Raw genomic sequence first — 23312 nt, 5'->3', positions numbered from 1 at the left:
TCCAACAATTTTTAAAAGTAACGTCCGCAGAAACGTTTGGTGAATCACACTTTCAAGTACCCTTACACAAGGCGGGTTCGCCAGACGTCTGTTGTTTTGCAATAACTCATTTTAAGTGCCCTTAACACGAGTGCGGCGTTATCTGCGCTCACACTTCATAAACCGGTCCCAAGGCTGAGAGCTCCGGGGAGAGCGTCGAGACAGAGGCGGGCGTTGCGGGGGCGGGCTGCAACAGCCACAATGGGGCATAGCAACCAGAACGCCGCTAGGGTGGAGGTCCGCGCTGCGCAGGCGCAGGAAGACCGGAAGCAAGGCTGGGGCCTAGGGAGCGCGCGCGCCGTAGGGAGAGCACGGGACCGGGCTACGGGGAAGGGGGCACGGCGCACGCATGGCTTCCAATAGCTTCTTAGTTCGCCAGCGGCTCAGCGGGCTGAGTCAGGTGCGGCCGGGGGAGGAGCCAGTCCTACCCAGCCGCCTCGTAGCCTCGTCTTTCCCGGCTCGCCCTCTCAGGCTCCACCTTGGCGTTCAACCGCCGTCGTGCCCCGCCTCGTTGGACGCCCCACCCCGCGGGCTCTCCGGCCCCGCCCCGCAGGCCCTCAGACCACGCCCCATAAGGCGCCCCGCCCCGTAGACCATCGGGCTCCTCCCCATCGGACGCGCCGCCCCATAGGACGCCCCGCAGGCCCTCCGTTTACGCCCCATCGGGCGCCCCGCCCGCGCAGGCCCCCGGCCACGCCCCTCAGACCCTCCGGTCACGCCCCATAAGGCGCCCCGCCCCGTAGACCATCGGGCTCCTCCCCATCGGACGCCCCACCCCATAGGACGCCCCGCCCCTTAAACCCTCCGGTCACGCCCCATAGGGCGCCCCGCCCCGCAGACCCTCCGGCCACGCCCCTCGGCCACGCCTTGCCCCCCCCCGGCCCCGCCTTCCCGTTCTCGCCGCCGAGCTGCTCCGGTAGCGCCGCTCCCCTCCTCCGCCCCGCGTCCTGACTTTCTTCCCTCCTTTCCTTCAGAGGATGTCCGCCTTCCAGATCAACCTCAACCCGCTCAAGGAGCCGCTCGGCTTCATCAAGATCCTGGAGTGGGTGAGTGCAGCCAGCGACACGGACCCCGGCCGGCCCCGCGCGGGGGGCGCCCTGCGGGGAGGCGGGGAGGCGGGGACCGCGCTCCCAGGCCGCGGGGCGGAGATGGCGGCCGGTGGCGTCGAGGTGCGGGTGCGCGTGGCTTGTCCCGGCCGCCTTTCGACGCGGAGGCGTGGGAGCGGCTCGCTTTCCTCTCAAGCTCCACCGCCAGCCGCAAAGGAAGACCGGACATCCTGCTGCGGTCCAACCGAAACCGAGCTCCCGGAGGCCCGCGCCCTCCGCGGCCGAGCCGACCTGCGCTGGCTCTTCGCTGGCGGGGTTAAAAATAGTGTGTGGGTCAGGGACGCTGAGCGAGGCCCTTTGCCCCACACGCATCCTGCTGCTCGGCCCATTTAATACCTTGCCTGCCGAGGACATCGAGATGGTTTTCTCTTCTAGCAACATCCTGCTTGGAAAGTCAGCTCTCAGCCCTTTCCCTGGCAAACAATCATTAACATCAAAGGAGACTTGCTAGTTCGACCTTGGCGCTCGAAGTTAGTTTACCGAGCGCTGCGATCTGCCTCACACACTTCGTGGCCCACTATACAGTTCGGTGCCGGTTTTAAAAATGGTTAACTTACGCTGTTGGCATTTGTTTGCCCAGTGTGCCGTCAGGTTGTGTTTTTATAGCCAGTAACGTTTAACTCCTTCACAATTCATTCCAGTTCCCTACATGTGTTTTAACATAGAACTTCAAGTTTTCCGAGGATGCTTTGATTTTTCTATTTACACTATTTGCCACCAGTTTTATGAAAACTGGAACGGGTGCCGGTTTCTTGCGTGTGGCAAAAGACACGTGACTTTTTGTACAAACCTAAGTTTATAAGAAACTTATTAATTTAATCCCCAAAGTATAGGCGAGAAATCAAAGAAATGTAAAGAAAAAAATCAAGAGAAAATCCCTTACGTTTAGTCTCTTTGAAGTTTGCAATTCAGTTTAATAATTTAGGTTTTCACTTAAATGTATTTTGAAGTAGGGGTGATTATGTTGTTGTTGTATTTTGAAATTATCCTTAAATGTAAGGAAATGCTATCTTCAGTTTGAAGACTTTACCACGCAGGCAGTAATTTTGTAATAAGACTGTATTGTGTTAATGGCGTGCTGAATATTTACCCAACAAATATTTGAGGCTGTCTATTTGAGCGCCGTGCTAATGATCGTTCTGGATGGCGTGGAGTATATAGACACCATATGGTAAGTTCTGTACTGAAGCTCCTTGTGAAGTGTGGTGGAGGAAGCAAGCAGGAGGAGGACGGATGCGCCCATTTGGGTGGGGATGCCCAGTGACTTTCTAGTGGGGGGCAGCATGGCACTGTAAGAAGTACTCGGTTGGAACATGGACATGCTGGGCAAAAGTATGGTTCTAGATGATTATGACAGGTAGGTTTTGAAGCCCTTGATCCTCCTGAGGTTTTAGGCTTAAAAACTGGCCCTTTGTGTACAAGTGTTAGGCTGTGTATTGGGTAGTGTCCAGTTACGCCCAGGGGATTCATTGCATTGTTAACAGTGTAAAAATGGCCAGCCACGGAGAGAGAGCTGTTGCTTTAGAGATTACCTGTGCCTAACATGTGTTGTGAGGATCGGGAGGTCGAGAAGCTAAAATATAGAGAGAGAAGTAGCATTCTTGTGATGACCAGCATATTTCTGGCTTGGGTTGATAACGGCCTTATTGTCCAAGTCATTAAGAGGAAGGGGAAATATTTGGATGGTTATCCAGGATATATTGTTGGCAATCCCTTCACATAATGTAAGCTGCAGTGTCCTGACAGCAGTGGTATATATGAGCCTAACTGTTGAGTGTACAGCTCAGCAAAGAGGAAAGGGTTAGGGTTAGGGTGGGTGTTGAGAAACATCTTGACATCACTGCTAGAATTTCAAGTAAAGAATGCTCAGAAACGTCAGGTGCTATGGAGCACTTGGGGAAAATCAGAGCCAAAGCGTGTGTCTTGTTTTTGTAGTCAGGAGGCTTGAAGACATTAGCAAGAGTAAAATCAGAAACCGCCTTGGTGTAGGCTAAGGGGTGGGTGTCGGGGAAGGTGATGAACTCAGTGAAGGTTGACAGTATTTGGGGGCACAGGAGAGTTGGTGGTGTTAGAAAGAAAAATGAAATGCTAGTTTCAGTCACAGCTCATTTGTTTAAATACTTTTTCTAGGGCCGGCCATTATCATGAGATGTGCAATAAAAATCTTTGTGTTTTCCGCCTCTTAAACTAGTAAGATTAGGACTCAGGGTTTAATCATTTTTTTCTGCTTCATCCAACATTTTTTTTCTTTTGACTTTTTGAGGCGGGGTTTGGCTGAAGGAGCTCCCACAGCACGGTTTCTCTGTGTGGCTCTGGCTGTCCTGAAACTTCCTCTGTAGATCAGGCTGACCTCAAACTCTTGAGATTCACCTATCTCTGCCTCTTGAGGGCTGGAATTAAAGGCATGCACCACCACTGCCTGGACATCAAACATTCTTAAGTGAACTTTTTTCCCCCAAGCTGCTAATACTGCTGATTTTTTAAAGCCCAGCCGTTTTACCCATCAGTCCATTTGCTTAATCAGTGCAGGTGTCAACATACTAGAATAATTAATGTCTTGGTGTTATTACAAAAGTAATTTTGACCTTTGTAAGTTAAGAGTCTTGGGAACTCTCAGGGGTCTGCAGGCTGAGATGAATGTTTTACTGTACAAAAAACATTGTTGGGGACCAGAAACAGAGTAGAGTAAAAGCCTCTGGGGGTATGATGTAGATATGAGCACTTGAGAAGGTAGGCGGAGACTGGGGAATTGACTCAATGGGCAAAGTGCTTGCTGCAGAAACCCAGGACCTGAGTTTAGATGCCCAACAGGTAGACATTTGTAACCTCAGAGCTGTGGGATGGAGACAGCCAATGTAGCAGAAGTAAGAAGTTCCCGGTTTAGTGAGAACCCTGCCTCAAACAGTGCGACTGAGAACATGGGCATGACCAAGATAGTGCACACCTAACAGCTGAGACTTGGGAGAAAAACATTCTGAGCCTGCATCAGATACCCTGAAACATAGGAAGAAAACCAACTTTTACTTAACTCAAATTTTATCAAGTGTTAACAAATTCTACTAGTTCTCCATAATAAAACATAAAAGGTAGTTTACCGAAAATATCAGGTGTCCCCAGGTTTTTTCCTACATGAAAACATTTTATCAGTGCAAGCATTTTTGCACAAAGCCCTCTATGCATCTGTAGTTTTGGTATACATTTTAATGATAGTACCTTAAGGCATAATGTACATTTAGGGCAAATTTACATTCATATATTTTGTTTTCTTTCTTACATCTTTGAGATAGGATCTCAGGTAGCCCAGGCTGGCCTCAAACTTGATTTGTAGCTGGTTCTGGCCTTGAAATCCTGATCTTTCGGCTCCCAACCCCTGAGTGCTAGAATTATAAATATGTACCACCACAGCTAGCTTATATTTTTTAAATCCTTATATTGCAATCAGTTTTTATTCTAGTTTGATAAAGTTGAATCTGTTTTTATCTCACAGTGTGACTTCCAGTTCTTTTATATGTGAATGTATTATCAGTCTACACATCCTAGCACATAGTTTCAGACCACCGATCCATTTTGTAAAGGCTCATTTGGTTACAGCTACTTTATTCCATAAACCTGTTGACAGGGATACTCACACTGGGATATATGAACACTAAAAACGAGAAAATGAGTGAGGTTATTGCTCTGTTCTTCCAGGTGTATGATTCAGAACATTGCTAGTCCACTGCATCCACATATGACCTTCTTAATGTGCAGGCCCAGCAGTAAAGTTCTAATTCTCTCTAAAACTATGTGAATGGAAGTTTAAATGTAGCTGGGCAGTGGTGGTGCACACCTTTAATCTCAGCACTCAGGAGGCGGGGCAGGTGGATCTCTGTGAGTTCGAGGCCAGCCTGGTCTACAAGAGCTAGTTCCAGGACAGGCTCCAAAGCTACACAGAGAAACCCTGTCTCGAAAAACTAATAATAATAAATTTTTAGAAAGTTAAAATGTTTAAGATGTTCGGCTGAAGAGAGAATCAATCCCTTGTCTGTGCTTTCATTCTTCTTGGTTAGCGGAGGAAAGTGAGTTTCACAAGGACAAGGAACTAGTGTCGTTTACTATAGACTGTGGGACAGACCGTCGTGTTCAGAGCACCTCAGGAAAAACAATAGTATTCTTACCAGGTGTAACATGCTTCCTGCAGATTGTCAGGACCCTAGAGAGCGAGCCAGTCTGGAAAGCGCCTGCCCTGTTTTTAATGTCCCTCCCTTTCTGTATGACTGCTTCTCTGTGAGAGTGTGATTCTGATGTTGCGGTATCTTCAGCTTTCCCATGTGTGCTCAGGAAAAGCAGCACGCCCAGGTTTATGTGCAGCATCCCAAGTTTAATGATAAATTCACATTTTAAAAATAAATACTGAAAGAATTATGTAAGTCTAGCATAGTCAGGTTTTCCTGGTGGGCAGCCAGTATATAACGTACTGTTTTGGTGGGGTTTTGTTTGTTTGGGCTTTTATTATTTGAAACAGGCTCTTATATAGCCCAAGCTGTCCTGGAACTTGCTTTGTAGCTCAGACTGGCCTCAAACTCAGAAATCCTCTTGCTTGTGCATCCCAAGTGCTAGAGTTAAAGGTGTGCACCACCACTCTCAGCTAGTATATAACTTCTAATCTTGGTCAGACATTCTGTACAATAAAAATAGAGTGTTGGTTGTATGGTCACTCAAATAATTACCTTGAGTATTTCAGTTATTATAAATGTGCACCTTATTCCTTTTTCTGGGTAAAAAGAATACAAGAATTACTAGCATGAAAGCAAAACTTGTTAGGATAGTACAATGCTCTCTAATTTCTGTATTAACAAAATGCACAAGGAAAATTGTAGTGGTAGAGCTAGTGCTGGATAGACTAGTGTCTGTAGGTCCAGGTCAGTGAATTAGTTAGTGCTGGATAGACTAGTGTCTGTAGGTCCAGGTTAGTGAATTAGGTAGAGATTCATGCATGCAGCTTAGCATAAATCCTGGCATGTTCCGGAAGCAGTAAAAGTTCAGAGTGTCAGTCATAACAGTACCTGACAGAGAACATGGTTCAGCTAAGTCTGGAGAAAAGGTTGTGGCTGCAGTAGCCATGCCATTCATGACAAATGTGGCAGGTGTTTAATTTGTTTCTTAGTACAGACCTGAAAAGCATTGGAGGACTCCCTTTAAGCCAGGCTACGTGATCAGGTTGCTATTTCAGATTAGTGTGACATCATTTCTAAAGTAACTTTGTCCAAAAAGTAAAACACAGCAAACAAAAGCATACATTACAGAGTAATTGAATGTTGTATTAGCCATAAAGGTGAAGTTAATAAGTTACTGATGGTAGGTGGTGCCACTCCCTGTGCTGGCGGTCCTGGTTCTTTAAGAAGGCAAGCTGAGCAAGCCATGAGAAGCAAACCACTAAGCAGCATCCTCCACGTCCTCTCCATCAGCCCCTTCCTCCAGGATCCTACCCTGTTTGAGTTCCTGTCCTGATTCCTTTGGTGATGAACAGCAATGTGGAGGTGTAAGCTGAATAAACCCTTTCCTTCCCAGCTTGCTTTTTGGTCATGGTGTTTTGTTGTAGCAATAGAAACTGGAGCTATGACAACGACTGACTACATTCTTACCCCCAGTTTATGTGTTTTACACTTACAGCATGGTACAGTTTAGATGGCAGCGTTCACAGTTCAGCAACCATTGGTGTCTGGTGGTTGTTTTCATTGTATGCTGTAGCGTTAGAGCCCACACAATGGAAGATGTGTGCTGATTGGAATAAAATTAGAAACAGCCAAAGTTTGTTGAGTGAGTCCAGTGAAAACCAGTAAGGGCCTAACCAAAGTGTGGTAGATGTGATACACGCATCCTTTAAATGGTTCTAGACTAGATATGCTGGTGTAAGCCAGAGCATAGAACTGGAGACAGAAGACACAGTTCTGTGAGCTGAAGGCCAGCCTCGTTTGCAAAGTGGTCTTTATCTTTAACAAACTTTTTTGAAAGTTTTCATATTCTGTATAATCTTACACAACCTGTTGTTTTTTTTTTTTAATTCAGCATTAGATTTCTGCAACTCCTTTATATTGGTGTGGTAAGCTGTAGTTCTTGTAACTTTTTTCTTTATGGTGTTTTGTTTTGTTTTGATTTTTAAGAATGAGGGGCTAGAGAGATGTCTCGGCTATTAAAAGCACTTGTTTTTGTAAAAGACCCAGATTTGATTCTTAGCACCTGTGCGGCGGCTCGCAGCCATCCATGGTTCCAGTTCCCAGGGATCCATCACCCTGTTCTGACCTCTTGAGTCACCAGGCACTCCTGTGGTACACAGACACATATAAGCAAAACTCTTGACTCAATGCACATAAATCTTTTAAAAAATGGTTTGCGGACACTGCAAGAGGACAGGCACCAGGATGGTAGTAGCTAGGGTATCTCATTTGATTATACCTTTGCACTGTAAGAGTGTGCTTCTACGGTCAGTTTTCCTGCTTCTTTCTCCTCCCCTGGATATAAACAGTATTGCTGTGAGCATTCATAGAGAAGGTTCAGTATGAGAAAGGGTCTCCTTAGATCTTTGGCACCTTTTTGTTAGAAATTTATTCATCTATTTATTTATTCTGTGTATATGAGTGCTCTATCTGCATGTACAGCCTTATGCCAGAGAGGGCATCAGGTCCCACAGTTGATAGCTGTGAACCATCATGTGGTTGCTGGGAATTGAACTCAGGACCTCTGGAAGAGCAGTGCTTAACCACTGAGCCATCTCTCTAGTTCTGTGACTTTTTATTACAAGCATTTCATCTACTTTGTAGCTTGCTCTATATTCAGAAATTGACTTTTGATTTTAAATTTTCTTCTGTAGTTGAAATTAACTGTTTTATGGTTAGTGCCTTAAATAATTCTGCATGGTTACAGGTTTTCCTTTTTAAAGGCTTTTTCATTTAGATTGTGGCTCCTTTGAGCCATGTATTGATTAGCCCTTTATTTGGTTATCTATCACTGGATAGTAAACTGCCCCAGCACAGCAACTTAAAACCACAGATATTTATTACCTCATGGTTTCTATGTGGAAGGAATCAGAGGCTTTAGGTTCAGGGCTTCTGAGGTTCTTGTCAGCTACTGGCCAGAACTGTATTTTAATCTTCCAGCCTCTGGCTCTCTCATGACTGCTGGCCTTCACAGTTCCACTTCCAAGCTCAGTCATTTGGTTGTATTGGTCCCATGCCCTTTAAGTCTTCAAAATGTGCCGGGGGTGGGGGGTGGGGTGGGGGTTGAGGGTATAGTGGAAGAGCACATGCCATAGCTTGCTCAAGGTCTTGGATTCAGTCCCTAGCACGTGGCGTGGGAGACACGCGTTCTGGGTATAGTGGCTCCTGCCTGTGCTTCCAGCACTCAGGGGGTTAGTGTTAGAGGAGGGCATGAAGGAGAACAGATCTGCTGAGATTACATGCGGGCGTGAACATGTTTCAGGCAGAGGGAACAGCGAAGGAAGGCCCTGAAGGAGGTGTTTAGTGACTAGCCCCCAGATAAGAAGTGTGTAGAAAGTTAAGGGAAAGGGAAAATAGCAATCAGTGTAATAGAGTTAAAGACATGAAGGAAGTAAAGGGTGTTCGAGGGCTCAGCCAGGGAAGGTAGTCTGCTCACACACGTGTGTGCACACTGCAGGGCTCAGCCAGGGAAGGTAGTCTGCTCACACGTGTGTGCACACTGCAGGGCTCAGCCAGGGAAGGTAGTCTGCTCACACACGTGTGTGCACACTGCAGGGCTCAGCCAGGGAAGGTAGTCTGCTCACACACGTGTGTGCACACTGCAGGGCTCAGCCAGGGAAGGTAGTCTGCTCACACGTGTGTGCACACTGCAGGGCTCAGCCAGGGAAGGTAGTCTGCTCACACACGTGTGTGCACACTGCAGGGCTCAGCTAGGGAAGGTAGTCTGCTCACACACGTGTGTGCACACTGCAGGGCTCTGAAGTGTGGCAAAGAAGGAATCAGAATCGAGGCTGTTAGTGCAGACTCCAGCCGAGAGGTGATTGGATAGTCATCTAGATTAGGAGGTGATGGGTAGGCCCCACATGTATTTTGAAAATAAGAACTATTGACATTTACTGAATTACTGAATTTTTAGTTATGATAGCACCCAAAGCAAAGTATTTTTGTTGTGGAAAAATTTAGAAGACAAAAAGAAATTAAATCTTGTATCTTGTGTTGTACTGAAAGATGATCACTATTAAAATTTTCATGTAAATTTTAGTAAAAATTTCTACGTTGTACCGTCTTTGTGTGTGTAGATGCGGATACATAGATAATGTATTGTATAAACATTCTGTATGTTATGAGCATGTTGCTATGTTATTAAATAATCTCTAATATTTTAGCAATTAAAAGTTTATCCTATTGTATAAATGAATTCTAGTTTATGTGACTCTCTAGCGATACGTAACATGCTTCTGGGTTTCCTCTCATAAGTAGAATTAAGGAAGCATTATTATATTTTTAAGCATATGTATTGAAACCCAAAAATACTTGAAAGTGATATTTCACACATTCATGAGTTAGAAAAGAGTCTCGTTCTATACAACTTCTTGTTTCCAGCAGTATACCAGTTACTTGAGCCCCAAACAAAAACACCTTCCTTTTACACCTGTTTAAAATTTTGATAGAGAAAAATGAGTCTTATTTGAATTTCTTTGCTTTGTGTTTTTGTTTTTTTGAGAAAGGGTCTCTATTATCTGTCTGTCCTGGAATTCTCTGCATCTATGTAGACCAGGCTGGCCTTGAACTCAAAGCACTCCTGCCTCTGCCACAATACCCCAAAAGTCTTCTCTGAATTTCATATTGTATGGGCTGGTGTATTTTATATACTCAGGAAAATAGACTCACATTTTGTAATGTTTTCAGCATACGGCTAGTAATTTCTAGAATACTTGTGAGCCAGCATTTAGTGACCAGTGTCCTTATGTTTTAATGACTTTGGTATAGTAATGCTTCTCTTTTTTCTGTGTTTTGGTCTCGTTTTATGTAGTTTGCTTCCATCTTTACTTTTGCCACCTGTGGCGGGTTTAAGGGCAAAACAGAGATTCTAGTGAGTTGTCCTTCTAAAGGTGTTGCAAATGAGACGATTACAGCAGCTTTTGGCTACCCATTCAGGTGAGTTATCTTTTAATTGTTTTTTTAAATGTTTATTTATTATGTGTACAATATTCTGTCTGTGTGTATGTCTGCAGGCCAGAAGAGGGCATCAGACCTCAATACAGTTGGTTGTGAGCCACCATGTGGTTGCTGGGAATTGAACTCAGGACCTTTGGAAAAGCAGGCAATGCTCTTAACCGCTGAGCCATCTCTCCAGCCCTTAACTTTTAATTGTTAAACAACTGTTTTTAACTCCATATTTAGTGGCTCGGGTTTCTAACAGCTGGTCTGAACTCAATGGCAAAGGCCTGTACTCTGCAGTCACAGCACTTGGGAAGCCAAGGCAGGAGGACATTCCAAGGGGATCTGGGGAGCAGACCCTGCCTGCCTCAGCTCTCACCACGTGAACTGGGACATATACTCCAGCATTTGCTCATAGAAGGTGGTAGAATCATTTGGATTTCGATCTTCACTTGTGAGTTTTTACTTAGACTGTGGTACAGACCAGTGCCTGTCTGTAGATGGAGACTGTTTGTTCCTGGACACCCAGATCCAAAATAATCACACAGAAACTATATTATTTGCAATACTGTTTGGCCAATAGCTTAAGCATATTTGTAACTTGCTCTTTCATCTTAAATTAACCCATTTCTATTATTTTATATTTTATCACGAGGCTCATGGTTCACCAGCAAGGTTTCTGAGCATCTGTCTCCTGTGGCAGCCACAAGGCATCTCCCTGACTCCGCCTACTCTCTCTCTCTACATCTGTTTGGATTTCCCATCTCACTTTACTCTGTTAAGCCATTGGCTGAAAACAGCTTCTTTATTAACCAATGGCAGTAAAATATATTCACAGGTGGATGGGAATCCCACATCACCTGTCTGCAAACTTTTTCTGGTGTCTGATGAAGAAAATATACAAAGGGGAAGTTTATTTATTACTGCTTTGGCCCACAGTTTCGAGAGGCTGTACCATGGTAGTAAGTCAGCCTCGTGACCTTGGGCAGAATCAAGACAGAGTGAGTTTGTGGCAAAGGCGGCTCTTCATCTCGTGGTGAAATAAGATGTCCCAAATGCCCTGTTTCCTCCAGCAAAGCCCTTGCTGACATCACTAGGGAGCCAAGTGTTCATTACAGGAGCTTACATATGACTTATCATACTAAAGTCATAGCAGCGAGGCAGTTATGTGTGTGGCACATGCCTTTAATGTCAGCACTAGGAGGACTGCCTCAGTCTACATTGCAGTTCCAAGGGGATGGGGGGTAGATCAGATGATCGCAGAGAGCGGCCGTTGTCTTGACATTCTGTCATGTGACAGTAGATCAGAAGTGGAGGAAAATGGAGACTGTTGTGTTAGTGAGCAAACTCGGTTTATCAAGACACACATTCCGCATGCCTCTGCAGCTCCTGAACTGATAGTGTTCTGTGTCATTTTAAGACATACACAAAGCATACCATTTCACAAGTATAAAAGTCTGTGTATTTTACGTTTAGAGGACTTAGAGAGGCACAAAGCAGCAGCAGGTCTCTTTCCCACTGGAAGGTCTGTGGGGGACATCGTGTCTGAGTCTTCTCTGCTTGGCTTTACTTGATATCTCACAAAGACCAATAAATTGGAAGTATAATATTTTAAGGATATTTTGATAAATAAAAAAAATTTAGGCAAGATTTCACTATATAGCTCTTGTTGGTCAGGAACTTGCTGTGTAGACTAGGCTGGCCCAAGAACTCGTAGAGATCTGCCTCTCTCTGTTCCCTGTGTGCTAAGACCAAAGGCCTGCACTGCTGCGCTCCGTGAATAAGATATTACATTAAAGGTCTGTGTATCCTGAGAGCTCACCAATCTTCTAACCTTTTCTACCACTTACTCGTTTGGTTACAGTAACCGTCATCCTTAATGACAATTGGGTTTATGATTTACAAATGGGTAAATGTAAGGCAGTGAATTTTCCTGTAGCAACTGATTAATGAAGAGTTAAATATGATTTGTGGGCTGCGGAGATGGCCCAGCAGTTAAGAGCCCTGGCTGCTCTTTCCAAGGACCTAGGTTCAATTCCAAGCACCCATACATGGCTCACAACTGTCTGAATTCTACTTCCAGAGAGTCTGATGCCTTCCTCTGACTTCTGCAGGCATGGGCACACAGGTGGTTCACAGACATTGATGCAGGCAAGACATCCACACACATAAGATAAAAATTAAAACTGGGCCTCCAGGTTGGTTGACTGTATCTTTTTTAAAAAAAAAAAAAGGAAGAAGATCATAATTGGTTCTCCTAGAACTAGTGGCCCAGACCTCTGCCTCTTAGAATATAAATAATGTTAAGACTGTTGGACTCCATTTACAGTGAATCTGTCATAAACCTATTGCTGAATAAATTTATGGGTCTGTGTCATATGAAATTTTTGTTTTAGTTAAGCATTTGAATATTTTTTAAAAAGAGAATGTTTTTAGTTTACTTGGGAATTTATTTTGAAATGTCAGTATTTCTCTGCTGGAGTTCAGCGGTTTGTGTATTTATTTTTTATAGGTTGAACCAGGCGTCCTTCCGCTCGCACTCCAGTGGCAACGTGTGTAATGTGACGTGGGAAAAATACGTCCTCATAGGCGACTACGCCTCCTCTGCGCAGTTCTACGTCACCTTTGCCGTCTTCGTGTTCCTTTACTGCATGGCTGCCCTGGTGCTCTATGTGGGCTACACCAGCCTCTACCGGGAGAGCCGCAAGCTGCCCATGATTGTAAGTGATCGTGCCTGCTCTGTGGGAGTGAAGGAGAGCTTGCCTCAGTCATCAAGCTTAGTCCAGTTTCATAGCCTGTTTATTCTTAAGAGAGTTGGTTAATTTTTATAAACCTGGAAAGCTCTTGAATATTTGATAAATCCATAAGTTTTAAGTAGCTAAAAGTTGAGAAATTGATGTCTTTAATTTGAAGAGTTGCAGGTCTCATTTCTGCTTCTCATCTTTGTTCTCTTTCCTCAAAACCCCTTTTATGCCACTATCATTTTTTAGTGAGCTCTGTTTTCTTTATCAGCAAAGTGTGGCCCAAAGATCAGATCTGACTTTTTTAAATAGGACATTGTCTAGCAATACTCAACCCCTTCCTTATACATGCATTGCATATGGCTGCTCTTATGCTAAATTCTGACCAGATAATTCTTATATTCATTATCCCTGGTATCAGCGAGTTACAGCGGATCCTTTGAGATGCCAACAAAGGATTTGGACTTGAAATCTTTATACCTTTCTTAGAGCTTCAGATTCTGCTAATCTAAAAATAAAATAATCTTCAAGAATAAGGGAATAGGCTGTCCTTCCTGGATTATCAGGGGCAAGTCCAGAGATAAGCCATGGTTTTGTGTCAGACCTCCACTATAAAGAAATAACTTTAAAGTCAATGTGGAGGGTCTTATGATGATGCTAGTCATTTGTATCTGTGAAAAAAGCACTGAAAAAGAAGGCTTTGAGATAAATTATACTTACCAATTTATTTTTAACTTTTGCTGCTTGGATTATAGAATGTAAATGGTAAGTAAAGAACAAAATCATTTTTTACATATGTATGTTTTCTATTTCCTGTCTGGAAAAGCAGAAGAAAGCTGGTTGTTTCCATAAATATTTGTGGCTCTTGACTACATTTTGAAGTGTTTATTCATTACAGATTAGGAATCTATAGCTTTGGACAGTTCAGGCTTTGCCTTAAAAAGTGACTAGATTGATCATATTGATAATATTTTTAATTTTTTGCTTGTTTGTTTTGTTTTTCAAGACAGTGTTTCTCTGTGTAGTCCTGACTGTCCTGGAACTTGCTCTTGAGACTAAACCAGGCTCGAACTCAAAGAGAGCCAAAATTCTTCATTTGTAAAGGGTTTTTTGTTTTGTTTTATTTTGTATTTCGTTATACCAAAACATTCCTTTTTACTAAATAAAGCAACCCTTTCTTGTATTTTATCCAATAACTTCAAAATTATTGCACTTGGGTCAGTATTAAGATTTAGTTTGTAGAGTGCTTTTTTTTTTTTTTATTGAGCTCTACATTTTTCTCTGCTCCCCTCCCTACTTCTCCCCCCTCCATCAACCCTCCCCCAAGGTCCCCATGCTCCCAATTTACTCAGAAGATCTTGTCTTTTTCTACTTCCCATGTAGATTAGATCTATTAAGTCTCTCTTAGTGTCCTCATTGTTGTCTAAATTCTCTGGGATTGTAATTTGTAGGCTGGCTTTCTTTGCTTTATGTTTGAAAACCACCTATGAGTGATTACATGTGATAATTGTCTTTCTGTGTCTGGATTACCTCACTCAAAATAATGTTTTCTAGCTCTATCCATTTTCCTGCAGAATTCAAGATGTCATTATTTTTTCTGCTGTGTAGTGCTCCATTGTGTAATTGTACCGCATTTTAGAGTGCTTTCTTTATGATAAAAGTAAAACAATCTAGCTGGGTTTTTTCTGTATTTTTTTCAGAAGTATTTTTCTGTATTAGAGTGATGTTATTGGTCATGTAGATATTTCACAGTTGGTTTCATCAGTGGTTTTTGCTAGTATAACATAGGATGAGCTCTTACTTTCTGTTGTTGTTTTGTTGTTTTTGAGACAGGCTGCCCTGCTAGCTAGCCAACGATAATGTTAAACCTTCTGGTCTTCTGTCTCTGCTCTTAAGTGCTGGGAATACAGGTCTGTACTACCATGCCAAGAAAAATGGGTGCTTCTTGTTTATAAAAGTAAAATTCAGGAGCTGGAGAGATGGCTCAGCAGATAAGAGCACATACTGTTCTTCTAGAAGGCCTGAGTTTATTTCCCAGCCCCCATATTAGGAAGCTCACAACTTCCCATAGCTCTGGCTCCAGAGGGATGCAGTACCCTTTAATGACTTTCCCTACCCTCCCTAGAAACACACACACAATTTAAAATAATAAAAGTAAATTTTTATATACCCAAATTTTAAATATAACAAGTTACAAGTTTGTTGTTAATTAACATTATTCTCAATTCTGTACTAAAGTATTTTAAGTATTTCAGGTTCAGATTTTTGAGTCTAGGTTTTCTTTTTTAATATAGTACTTTTTTGTATAAAGTAGCAGATGATTTAATGGTGCAACAAGTCAGGAATATCAAAATTTAAACACAGAAGAAAAGATTTCCAAATTCTAAAATCTTTGATGAATCATACTAACTTACCAGTTGGAGCCCAGAAGCTGCAGGTTGCTGCATTGCAGACCTCAGGTGGGACAGCTGTCGTAGTCTGGTGTGTGGCAGAGTCTAGGAGGAGGGACCACAGTAATCACTCTGTTTTTTTCCACAGAGTTTATTTTGTGCTCCATGTTTAGAAAAGTTACTACCCTTTGAGATAGGTGGATGTTATGCCTTAATCTAAGTGTCAGCAAATCAGATTTCAAGAGCGTAGCCTGTGGGCTGGGAAGATGGCTGCCCTCATTGGTAAAGTGTTTGCTATGAGAGCCTGGGGGCTGAGCTCACCTGAGTACAGGTGTGCAGCCCAGCACACACACACACATTACAGACAAGCACTCATATTCACACACATACAGAGAAAATAAGCATAAGCAGGAGAAAAACAGATGTTTTAGCCAAGAATTCAAAAGGAAGAAAATAACTGAAAATTAAGATATCTGACATATTTTTTGTCAAAGCTATTACTTTGTCGTGGAGGAAATGTTTTTAGTGTGACATTTTTTATCAGGTTTCCCAAAGATAAGAAGTTCTTAGGAAATGTCTGTGTGCAGCAGTAGAGCAGAGGAGAGGGTCGGCTGCAGAGCAGGCAGGGAGAAGAGCTTGTGTAGTTAGCCCTTAGTTTGTCCTCTGAGCACAAATACTGTTCATTGTATGGTTAAAGGGAGGCTGGTGAGACAAGTAAGGTCTTTTAAAGAAGTTTGCATTCATTTCCTTTTGTGTACACGTGTGTGCACATGCATACAGTGGTGCACATGTGGAGGTCAGGACAGCTTGCATGATCTATTGTCTCCTTCATGGATCTAACTCAGGTTGTCAGCCTTGGTGACGAGCACCTTTATCTGTTGCACCATCTCCCTGGTCCAAGATAATTAAAATTTAATTTTATTATTTTTTAAAGAATTCTTCAGTGATAAGCCTTAGATCTCATTTCTGGGTTTGGATGAACTGGTTTGGGGCTGACTTCTGCTGCTAACATACCTGAGCAGATGCCTTGATATCCTATATGTGTAGAGGAGCATCAAAGCTATTATTTATAACTAAATTCCCATTTAGTTCACAGGAAGACCACATAAGGCGAGACTTGAGAGAAACGTCACATTGCACAGATTTGTACTCTCAGTGTTTAGGTTTTTGAAACCTGTCCAGTGGGCAGTATTTTATTTCCCTGGCAGAAAAGATTGGATAAGGAGGTTTTTCTTTCTTTCTTTCTTTCTTTCTCTTTCTTTCTCTTTCTTTCTTTCTTTGTCTTGTTATTACTGTAAAAAAAACTAAAGTATTAAAACCTTCATGTTTATTTTTGAGCATGTAATAATTAACAGGATTCAGTAGAAAACTGAACTTCTAAAGGTACTGTTTCATCTTTTTTTAATAAAATGAACATTGTCTTTAAAATTTTTGTAGTAGTTTTTTATTTTTGAAATTATAATTACATCACAACCCCTCCTCTGTATCCCCCTTACTCTTTCTCAAATTCATGGCCTCTTTGATTGTTATTACTTTTTTCCTAAATATATAACTAGAACTTGCTCAGCTCGTATCACATTGTGTGTGGATGATTTCAGGACTGACCACTTGAATTAATGAGCAGTCAGATGATTGTTCCTACTCCGAGAGCTCCCTGTCTCGGCTTGAGACCTGAGCCCCCTCCTTCCGTAAGAGCTCGTCTGCTGGTGTCATCCTTGTTCAGATCTTTGGACATGTAGTTTCTCTGACATTCTAGGAGGCATGATCTCACAGCAAACTCCTGTTCCTCTGGCTCTTATAGTCTTCTTGTCTCCTCTTCTCAGGATTCCTGAACCTTGGATGCAGGAGCTGTGTAACAAATGTATTGGTTGTGGTTTTCTGTGATGTCTGTGGGTCTAGAGGTAGATATTAGAATGTAGTTAGGAATTAGAGTGGTTTATTTAGGCAAGTGACAGTTGTAGGTTACCGTCAAGATCCATCATTTCTCTGGCTCTGGATAGTCGCCTAGGCTTCCAGTACCAGGCACGACTTCCCTCTTGTTGAGGAGGCCTTTCATCCAATTAACAGCTCTTGGTCTCTGCCCTAATGTGCACACGTGCCGTGCAGTCATTGTGGTTCACAGCAGAGCTGACTAGGACTGTTGGAAGTATGCACGGTGCCTACTGGACCATGAGAGCTCATCTGTAGGGAGGAGCCTTTCAGGTCAGCTGCTCTGCTCCCCTAGTGCAGGTCCTCTGGGTCTGTGTCAGAAATGCAGTGTTGTCAGCAGTGGGAACTCAGCTTGCATCTCATAGCCTGTAATGTTTGGAGTCTCTTGGACAACACTGACCAACTCCTGGGCTTGGTGTTTCTGTTAGCAAGTCTATGGTTCTTGTCTCTTGAGGGAACATTGTTGACCTAAATAGGAAACTTCATTTATATTCTCATTCTCTCTCTCTCTCTCTCTCTCTCTCTCTCTCTCTCTCTCTCTCTCTCTCTGATTTTATGTGGTTACATAATAATATGGTTCCTGATAACTTCAGACATCCTATTATTTTACCCTCCTTCCGTATTCCCTTCTTCCCTTCCCTAATTAAAGCCTCTATAATTTTTAAAAATTTTCTATATATAGGTATTTTGCCTGCATGTGTATCTGTGTACCCCATGCATGTAGGGCTCATAGAGACCAGAAGAGGGTATCAGATCCCTAGAAGCTGGAATTAGAGGAAGTTATGAGCCACCCTATGGGTGCTGGAAACTGAACTTGGGTCCTCTGGAATAACAGCCTCTGCTCTTAACCATTGAGCCATTTTCTAGCCCCTAATGAACATTCTTAAACTTAAGATTGGTTTGTGTTCTTTTTTTTAAACCACTTTAGTAATCTGTCTCTTGGAGAATTATTTTTGACAAGGCTTGAAAATTTTAACTGCACATGGGAAGGGGTTTATATTGTATATGCAAGGAATTATAACTTAGAATATAAGTAATTCAAGTAATGATGGGAGTGAAGTGGGTAACTGAAAAAGAAGAAATGGTAGGGTTGTTTATAGGTCTAAGCTGGGCCAAAGCCTTCTGCATAAAAGATGATGGATGGAAAACACCTGGTCTGGGAGCGCTCCCTCAGTCCCCAGCATTCTAATTCCCAGGAAGCAGAGGCAGTTGGATCTCTTAGTTCCAGGCCAGCCAATGCTACATTGCAAGACTGGGTCTCAAAAAACAAAACAAACCAAAAACATGATAGAAAGTGTTCTTATCGTTTCAGTAGGGGAAAGGAGGACTCAGTGTATTCCTGAGATTGTGGTGTCAATTTAGAAAACTTGACCTTTCTGCATAAGCATTGGACTTCAGGGCTGGAGCGGTGGCTCAGCGGATGGAAACGCTTGTGAGAGCTGGGTCTGAGTTCAGATTTCCAGCACGCATGTGATATTTGGGCGAGGGCATGTGTGTTATGTGCAGAGATGATAGGTGATCCTGGGGGCTTGCTGGTTAGACAGCCTGTCTGAACTGTTCTCCATGTGTGCCTGTAGGCGTGCACACACGTGCCAAAATTATGTCTGGACGATTACTGTGAGGTCAAGACTAGCAAAACCCTGCCTCAGAAATAATAAAATTTTAAGTTGTAGACTTCTCTTTTTTTCGAGACAAGGTTTCTCTCTGTAGCTTTGGAGCCTGTCCTGGCACTTGCTCTGTAGACCAGGCTGGCCTTAGCGCACAAGGATCTGCTGCCTCTGCCTCCCAAGTGTTGACTCTAAGTTGTAGACGTCTAAGGAGATGATTAAGTCTTACTGTGTCTCTGGCATGGTGCTCTAGAAATAGTAAACACCAATGATTAGACTGAATGCGACCTTTTAAATAAAGTCTATCATGAGGACCATCGATACCATGGGATCAAACATAATCCTGATTTCTTTATTACTTATAGGAATTGTGTTGCTTTTAAATTGATTGCTCACTGACTGGAGCTTATTTTTGATCTAGGACTTTATTGTTACTCTTGTTGCCACTTTTTTGTGGTTGGTGAGTTCCTCGGCCTGGGCTAAAGCTCTTACAGATATTAAATTAACTACCGGACAGAATATTATTAAGGAACTTACTCATTGTCAGCAGCCATCAGAAGTCTTGTGTTATTTCCACTCTGTGACTAGTATGGGATCCCTGAATGTGTCTGTGGTAAGTATCTGTTGCTTGCACAGTGTGCTTCATTTAATAGAACAACATTGAAGAAAGTAACTTTTAATCATCTCTGAATAAGTTGATTCTTACTGAGACATGTGGGTTCTAGGGATATATATATATATCCATATATATATATATATATATATATCCATATATATATATATGAAAAGTGTGACCTGTAACCAAGATTTAGAGACTAAAAGACACTAACAATGGTAACTTTTATTGAAATTTTGTGCTAGCCACTGTGCTACAGTATCTGAAGTTACTCAGCTACTCTGAGAGGAATATGAAAAGCAGTTGTTAGCTTCGTTGTACAGCTGAGAAATGTGTTAATGTTCCTCTGAGGAGACACAGCTTTTGAACCAATTCTGACTTTGCACTATTCTCTTAAGTCTGGTTTACTTAGAGAACATAGAACTGACATTTTTAAAGTTTCTCAAATCTGTAAAATTTAATATGTCTGATTCATTAAATATTTTTCTACTGTTCATCAAACTGAAATTGCCAATAACCTTGAATATTTTCTGTTTTGGAAGACTTGCCAGAAAATACTTTTCCATAAGATGAAGTCAGTATTACTTTATAAAGCAGTTTACCCATGTTCTTGATAATAATTCTGATGTAAAAGCCGATATTTGTAGTTTGTATCAACAGGCAGTGCTGTGAGTGCACTTACACAGAAAAGGTAAAGCTTAGTTCCTCCGCTTCTCACCCCACTCTTATTTCTAAGTCACCGTCATTGATGCTGATACTTATTAAATACGGTAGTTAGGCTCACTGATTCCTGCCTGCATGTTGGTCAGTGCAGGGTGTGGAGAGTACACTTCTGGCTGCAGTCAGAAGAGGGAGGGAAATGAGGTTCTAACCATTCCGAATGGAAGAAAAGTGAGAACCGTGCGGGTGCAGACTCAGCTTCCTGTTGCCCCTCTTCACTCTGGGTACCAGAGTCTAAAGTCGTTTTTCTCAAATGGGAGCCTATGTGCAGAAAGAAAAGGTTGCCATTTCTTGTTGTTTTATGTTACAGATTTAGAGGTTAGTTGGGTATAATAAATTATTATGCATCCAAAGTTTGTACGATGGGCTGTATGTATAGACTTTGTCTTTTATTCTAATTTGTATGTAGTTTAAAGCAAACATTCGATTTTTATATTTGTTTCCCTCTTTCATAGATCTTTGGCTTTCTGAATATGATACTTTGGGGAGGAAATGCTTGGTTTGTGTACAAGGAGACCAGCTTACATAGTCCATCAAATACATCAGCTTCCCACAGCCAAGGAGGCGTCCCACCCCCTTCTGGAATATAACTAAATATACTGTATGAAATGTGTGCTGTACTATGCTTTGTTGCCAACATCTTGAGAAGCATTATTGTTTCTAATAAAAAGTAATGGTTTTTTCAGTAAATTGGTGGGTTTAAGATTTTGCTGCTTTTCTATATAAAACGTGCCTTTTCTAGAAATGTAAGATGTAAATGTATTTGTACATGTACGTTTGAACATTCAGGAACCTGTTATGAGATGATACTTATTTTTAAGTGAACAGTAATTTCACTGAGTTACCTTCTAAAGTGTTTACACCTTAAGCCTTAACATAAACCTTCATTCAGAAAAGTTATGTCATATCATAACACAGGAAGAATGAGTTTGGAATATACACTACTCTTAGCTTGTGCACATCGTATCCCTCAGGCTTGGCTTGTTTAAGAAAACCTTGATTGCATAATTTGTATTTAGAAAAAAAATTAGTACAATTTTATATCTGAATATTGTTCATGTTAAAAAAATTTGAATTGCAGAGACTGAGTATATATTTTAAATATTTTTTCTAAATGACCTGCTATACTTATTACGTGTACTAAGATTGTCTTAGGAGCAAGGACTTGGAAATTCTAACAAATGTGTGGTGTTAACTTGGCGCTTCTGTTGCAATTATTTCTGGTGGTTTCTTAGGCTTGCTATGTTAGATCATCGTTCCCAACGGTGGCTTTATATATGTAGGCATTCTCAGTGATCCTTGTTTGATGTCCTTGTTCATGCCAAGGGATAAAAATCTACCTTCTTCTACAAGACCCTGGTTATAGGGTCACTAAAAATTAAGGTTGCCTTTTACTTTTGAAACATTCAACATTGAGTCAATGAAGTTGCTTCTCCTGAGTTTAACATTGATATGGTGAAAATAAATGCTGTTTGGATTTCATACTTCTTAATATCCATTCTTATTCCACAAAAAGATGATTAAGGAATTATGCTCATAAAGGAACCTACGTAAGCTGGATGTTTGTGTGCTGACCTTCCACACACTGGGGTATGTTCAGAATACACTGCTTTTGTTCCTCAGCTCTGTTCTTACAGGGAGGCGTGCGTGTGAAGCACATCATGAGAAAATGCCCTATTTCTGTTGCTTTATTCATGGCAAAGCGGCTCTGTAAGAATGTGTGTTTAATACCGCCAACAATAAAGAAGTTAAAGTAAAGAGTGCCCGGTTGTTATGTCACAGAGAGCCCTCCAGCCTCAGGATGAGCACTGCAGAATCACCCTGATTTCCTAAGCAGGAGGTAGACCTTCAGCAGTAGTAAGAGCTTGTCCGGGAACAGAACAGACTGCAGTGCTTTGGGCGTCATCTCATTTGAAAACGTAACTCTTCAGTTGTTTCCTGATGCACTTTTTCTAATTGGTCAGGCAAATCGCAAAGATTATGATTGCGATTGCTGTATAATGCAGCTGCTTATTATCTAGCCCACTGGGTAGACTGCTTGTCTTACATACACAAGGCCCTGGCTTTAATCCCCTCACTGCATAATCTAGCTGTGGCGGCCCAAGCCTCTGTCAGCACTCTAGTTTAAGGTCATCCTTGCTACCTGAGGAGTCCCAAGGCCAGGCTGGGCTGTGAGAGTCAGGTACGCTCATTTCCTCCTCGCCTGTGCCGTGTGCCATGTGCCGTGTGTGTGTCCTTCCCCTCCACCCCTCTTCCCCCTCCTTTCCCTCCCACCTTCTTTTTCTCGTCCCACCCTGGAACTAATAGAACCTTGGCCATTGACTAGCTGACAAACTAGAAGTACCCTCTTACCTCCATTTGTGTCTGAAAACACGGAAATAAGAGTACTGACCTTGGGCTGGAGAGGTGGAGGGCACCAGCCACTCTTCCATTGGAACAGTTTCGATTCTCAGCATCCACATGACAACTTTTAACCACCTATAACTCCACGGGGATCCAGTGTCTTCTGACTTCCACAGGCAAGCAAAGCACTCGTGTCTTTTTAAACTGACCTCAAAAAGCATACGAAAAGCAAATGGCTGTGAAACCGTGTTCAGCAGGTAAGTCCGCTAAATGTTAGCTATGTCTAGACTGTTTACCTGGAGTGCAGGGGGCTGGGGAAGCAGGAAGAGAGAGCTTCAAGCATACAAGCCTCTCCCTTTGCCGTGTTTGCAATTTGATTTCTCTTAACCAGACCTAGGTGTGACTGTTTGTTTGGTGGTAGATATTGATAAGGTGAGTAGAATAAGTGGTAGTGTACTGAAATCAGAGTAAACTTAGAAAGGACTCCTGCCCCCCCACACCTGCTCCTTAGTGAACATTACAGAGACAGTTTGTAGGACAAACTCAATACAAGCCTCCACTTCCCAGAGATCAGCCGCAGACAGCTTTTTAGATACAGACTCATACTAATGTTTGTTTTTATTTTTAAATAAAGTTCACTTGATAAAGATTTTTAATCTGTAAAAGGAAAGGGCAGCGGTACAT

At 42.5% G+C, this 23312-nt stretch overlaps 1 protein-coding gene across 1 annotated transcript; it reads left to right on the top strand.

Moving 5' to 3' along the window:
- Positions 1-928: 928 nt before the first annotated feature.
- Sypl1 (synaptophysin like 1) lies at positions 929-21767 on the top strand. The gene is made up of 5 exons (XM_041658752.1): positions 929-1085; positions 10155-10279; positions 12795-13002; positions 19371-19562; positions 20741-21767. Exons 1-5 carry the CDS (start codon positions 1017-1019, stop codon positions 20873-20875), a joined length of 729 nt encoding a protein of 242 aa, XP_041514686.1. The 5' UTR covers positions 929-1016; the 3' UTR covers positions 20876-21767.
- Positions 21768-23312: the final 1545 nt, after the last annotated feature.

This window comes from Microtus oregoni, unplaced genomic scaffold (genome assembly GCF_018167655.1).
Source record: "Microtus oregoni isolate MIOR12 unplaced genomic scaffold, Mior012 000009F_ref0000495, whole genome shotgun sequence".
NCBI lineage: Eukaryota > Metazoa > Chordata > Mammalia > Rodentia > Cricetidae > Microtus > Microtus oregoni.
This window is presented reverse-complemented; position numbering and strand designations above follow the sequence as displayed.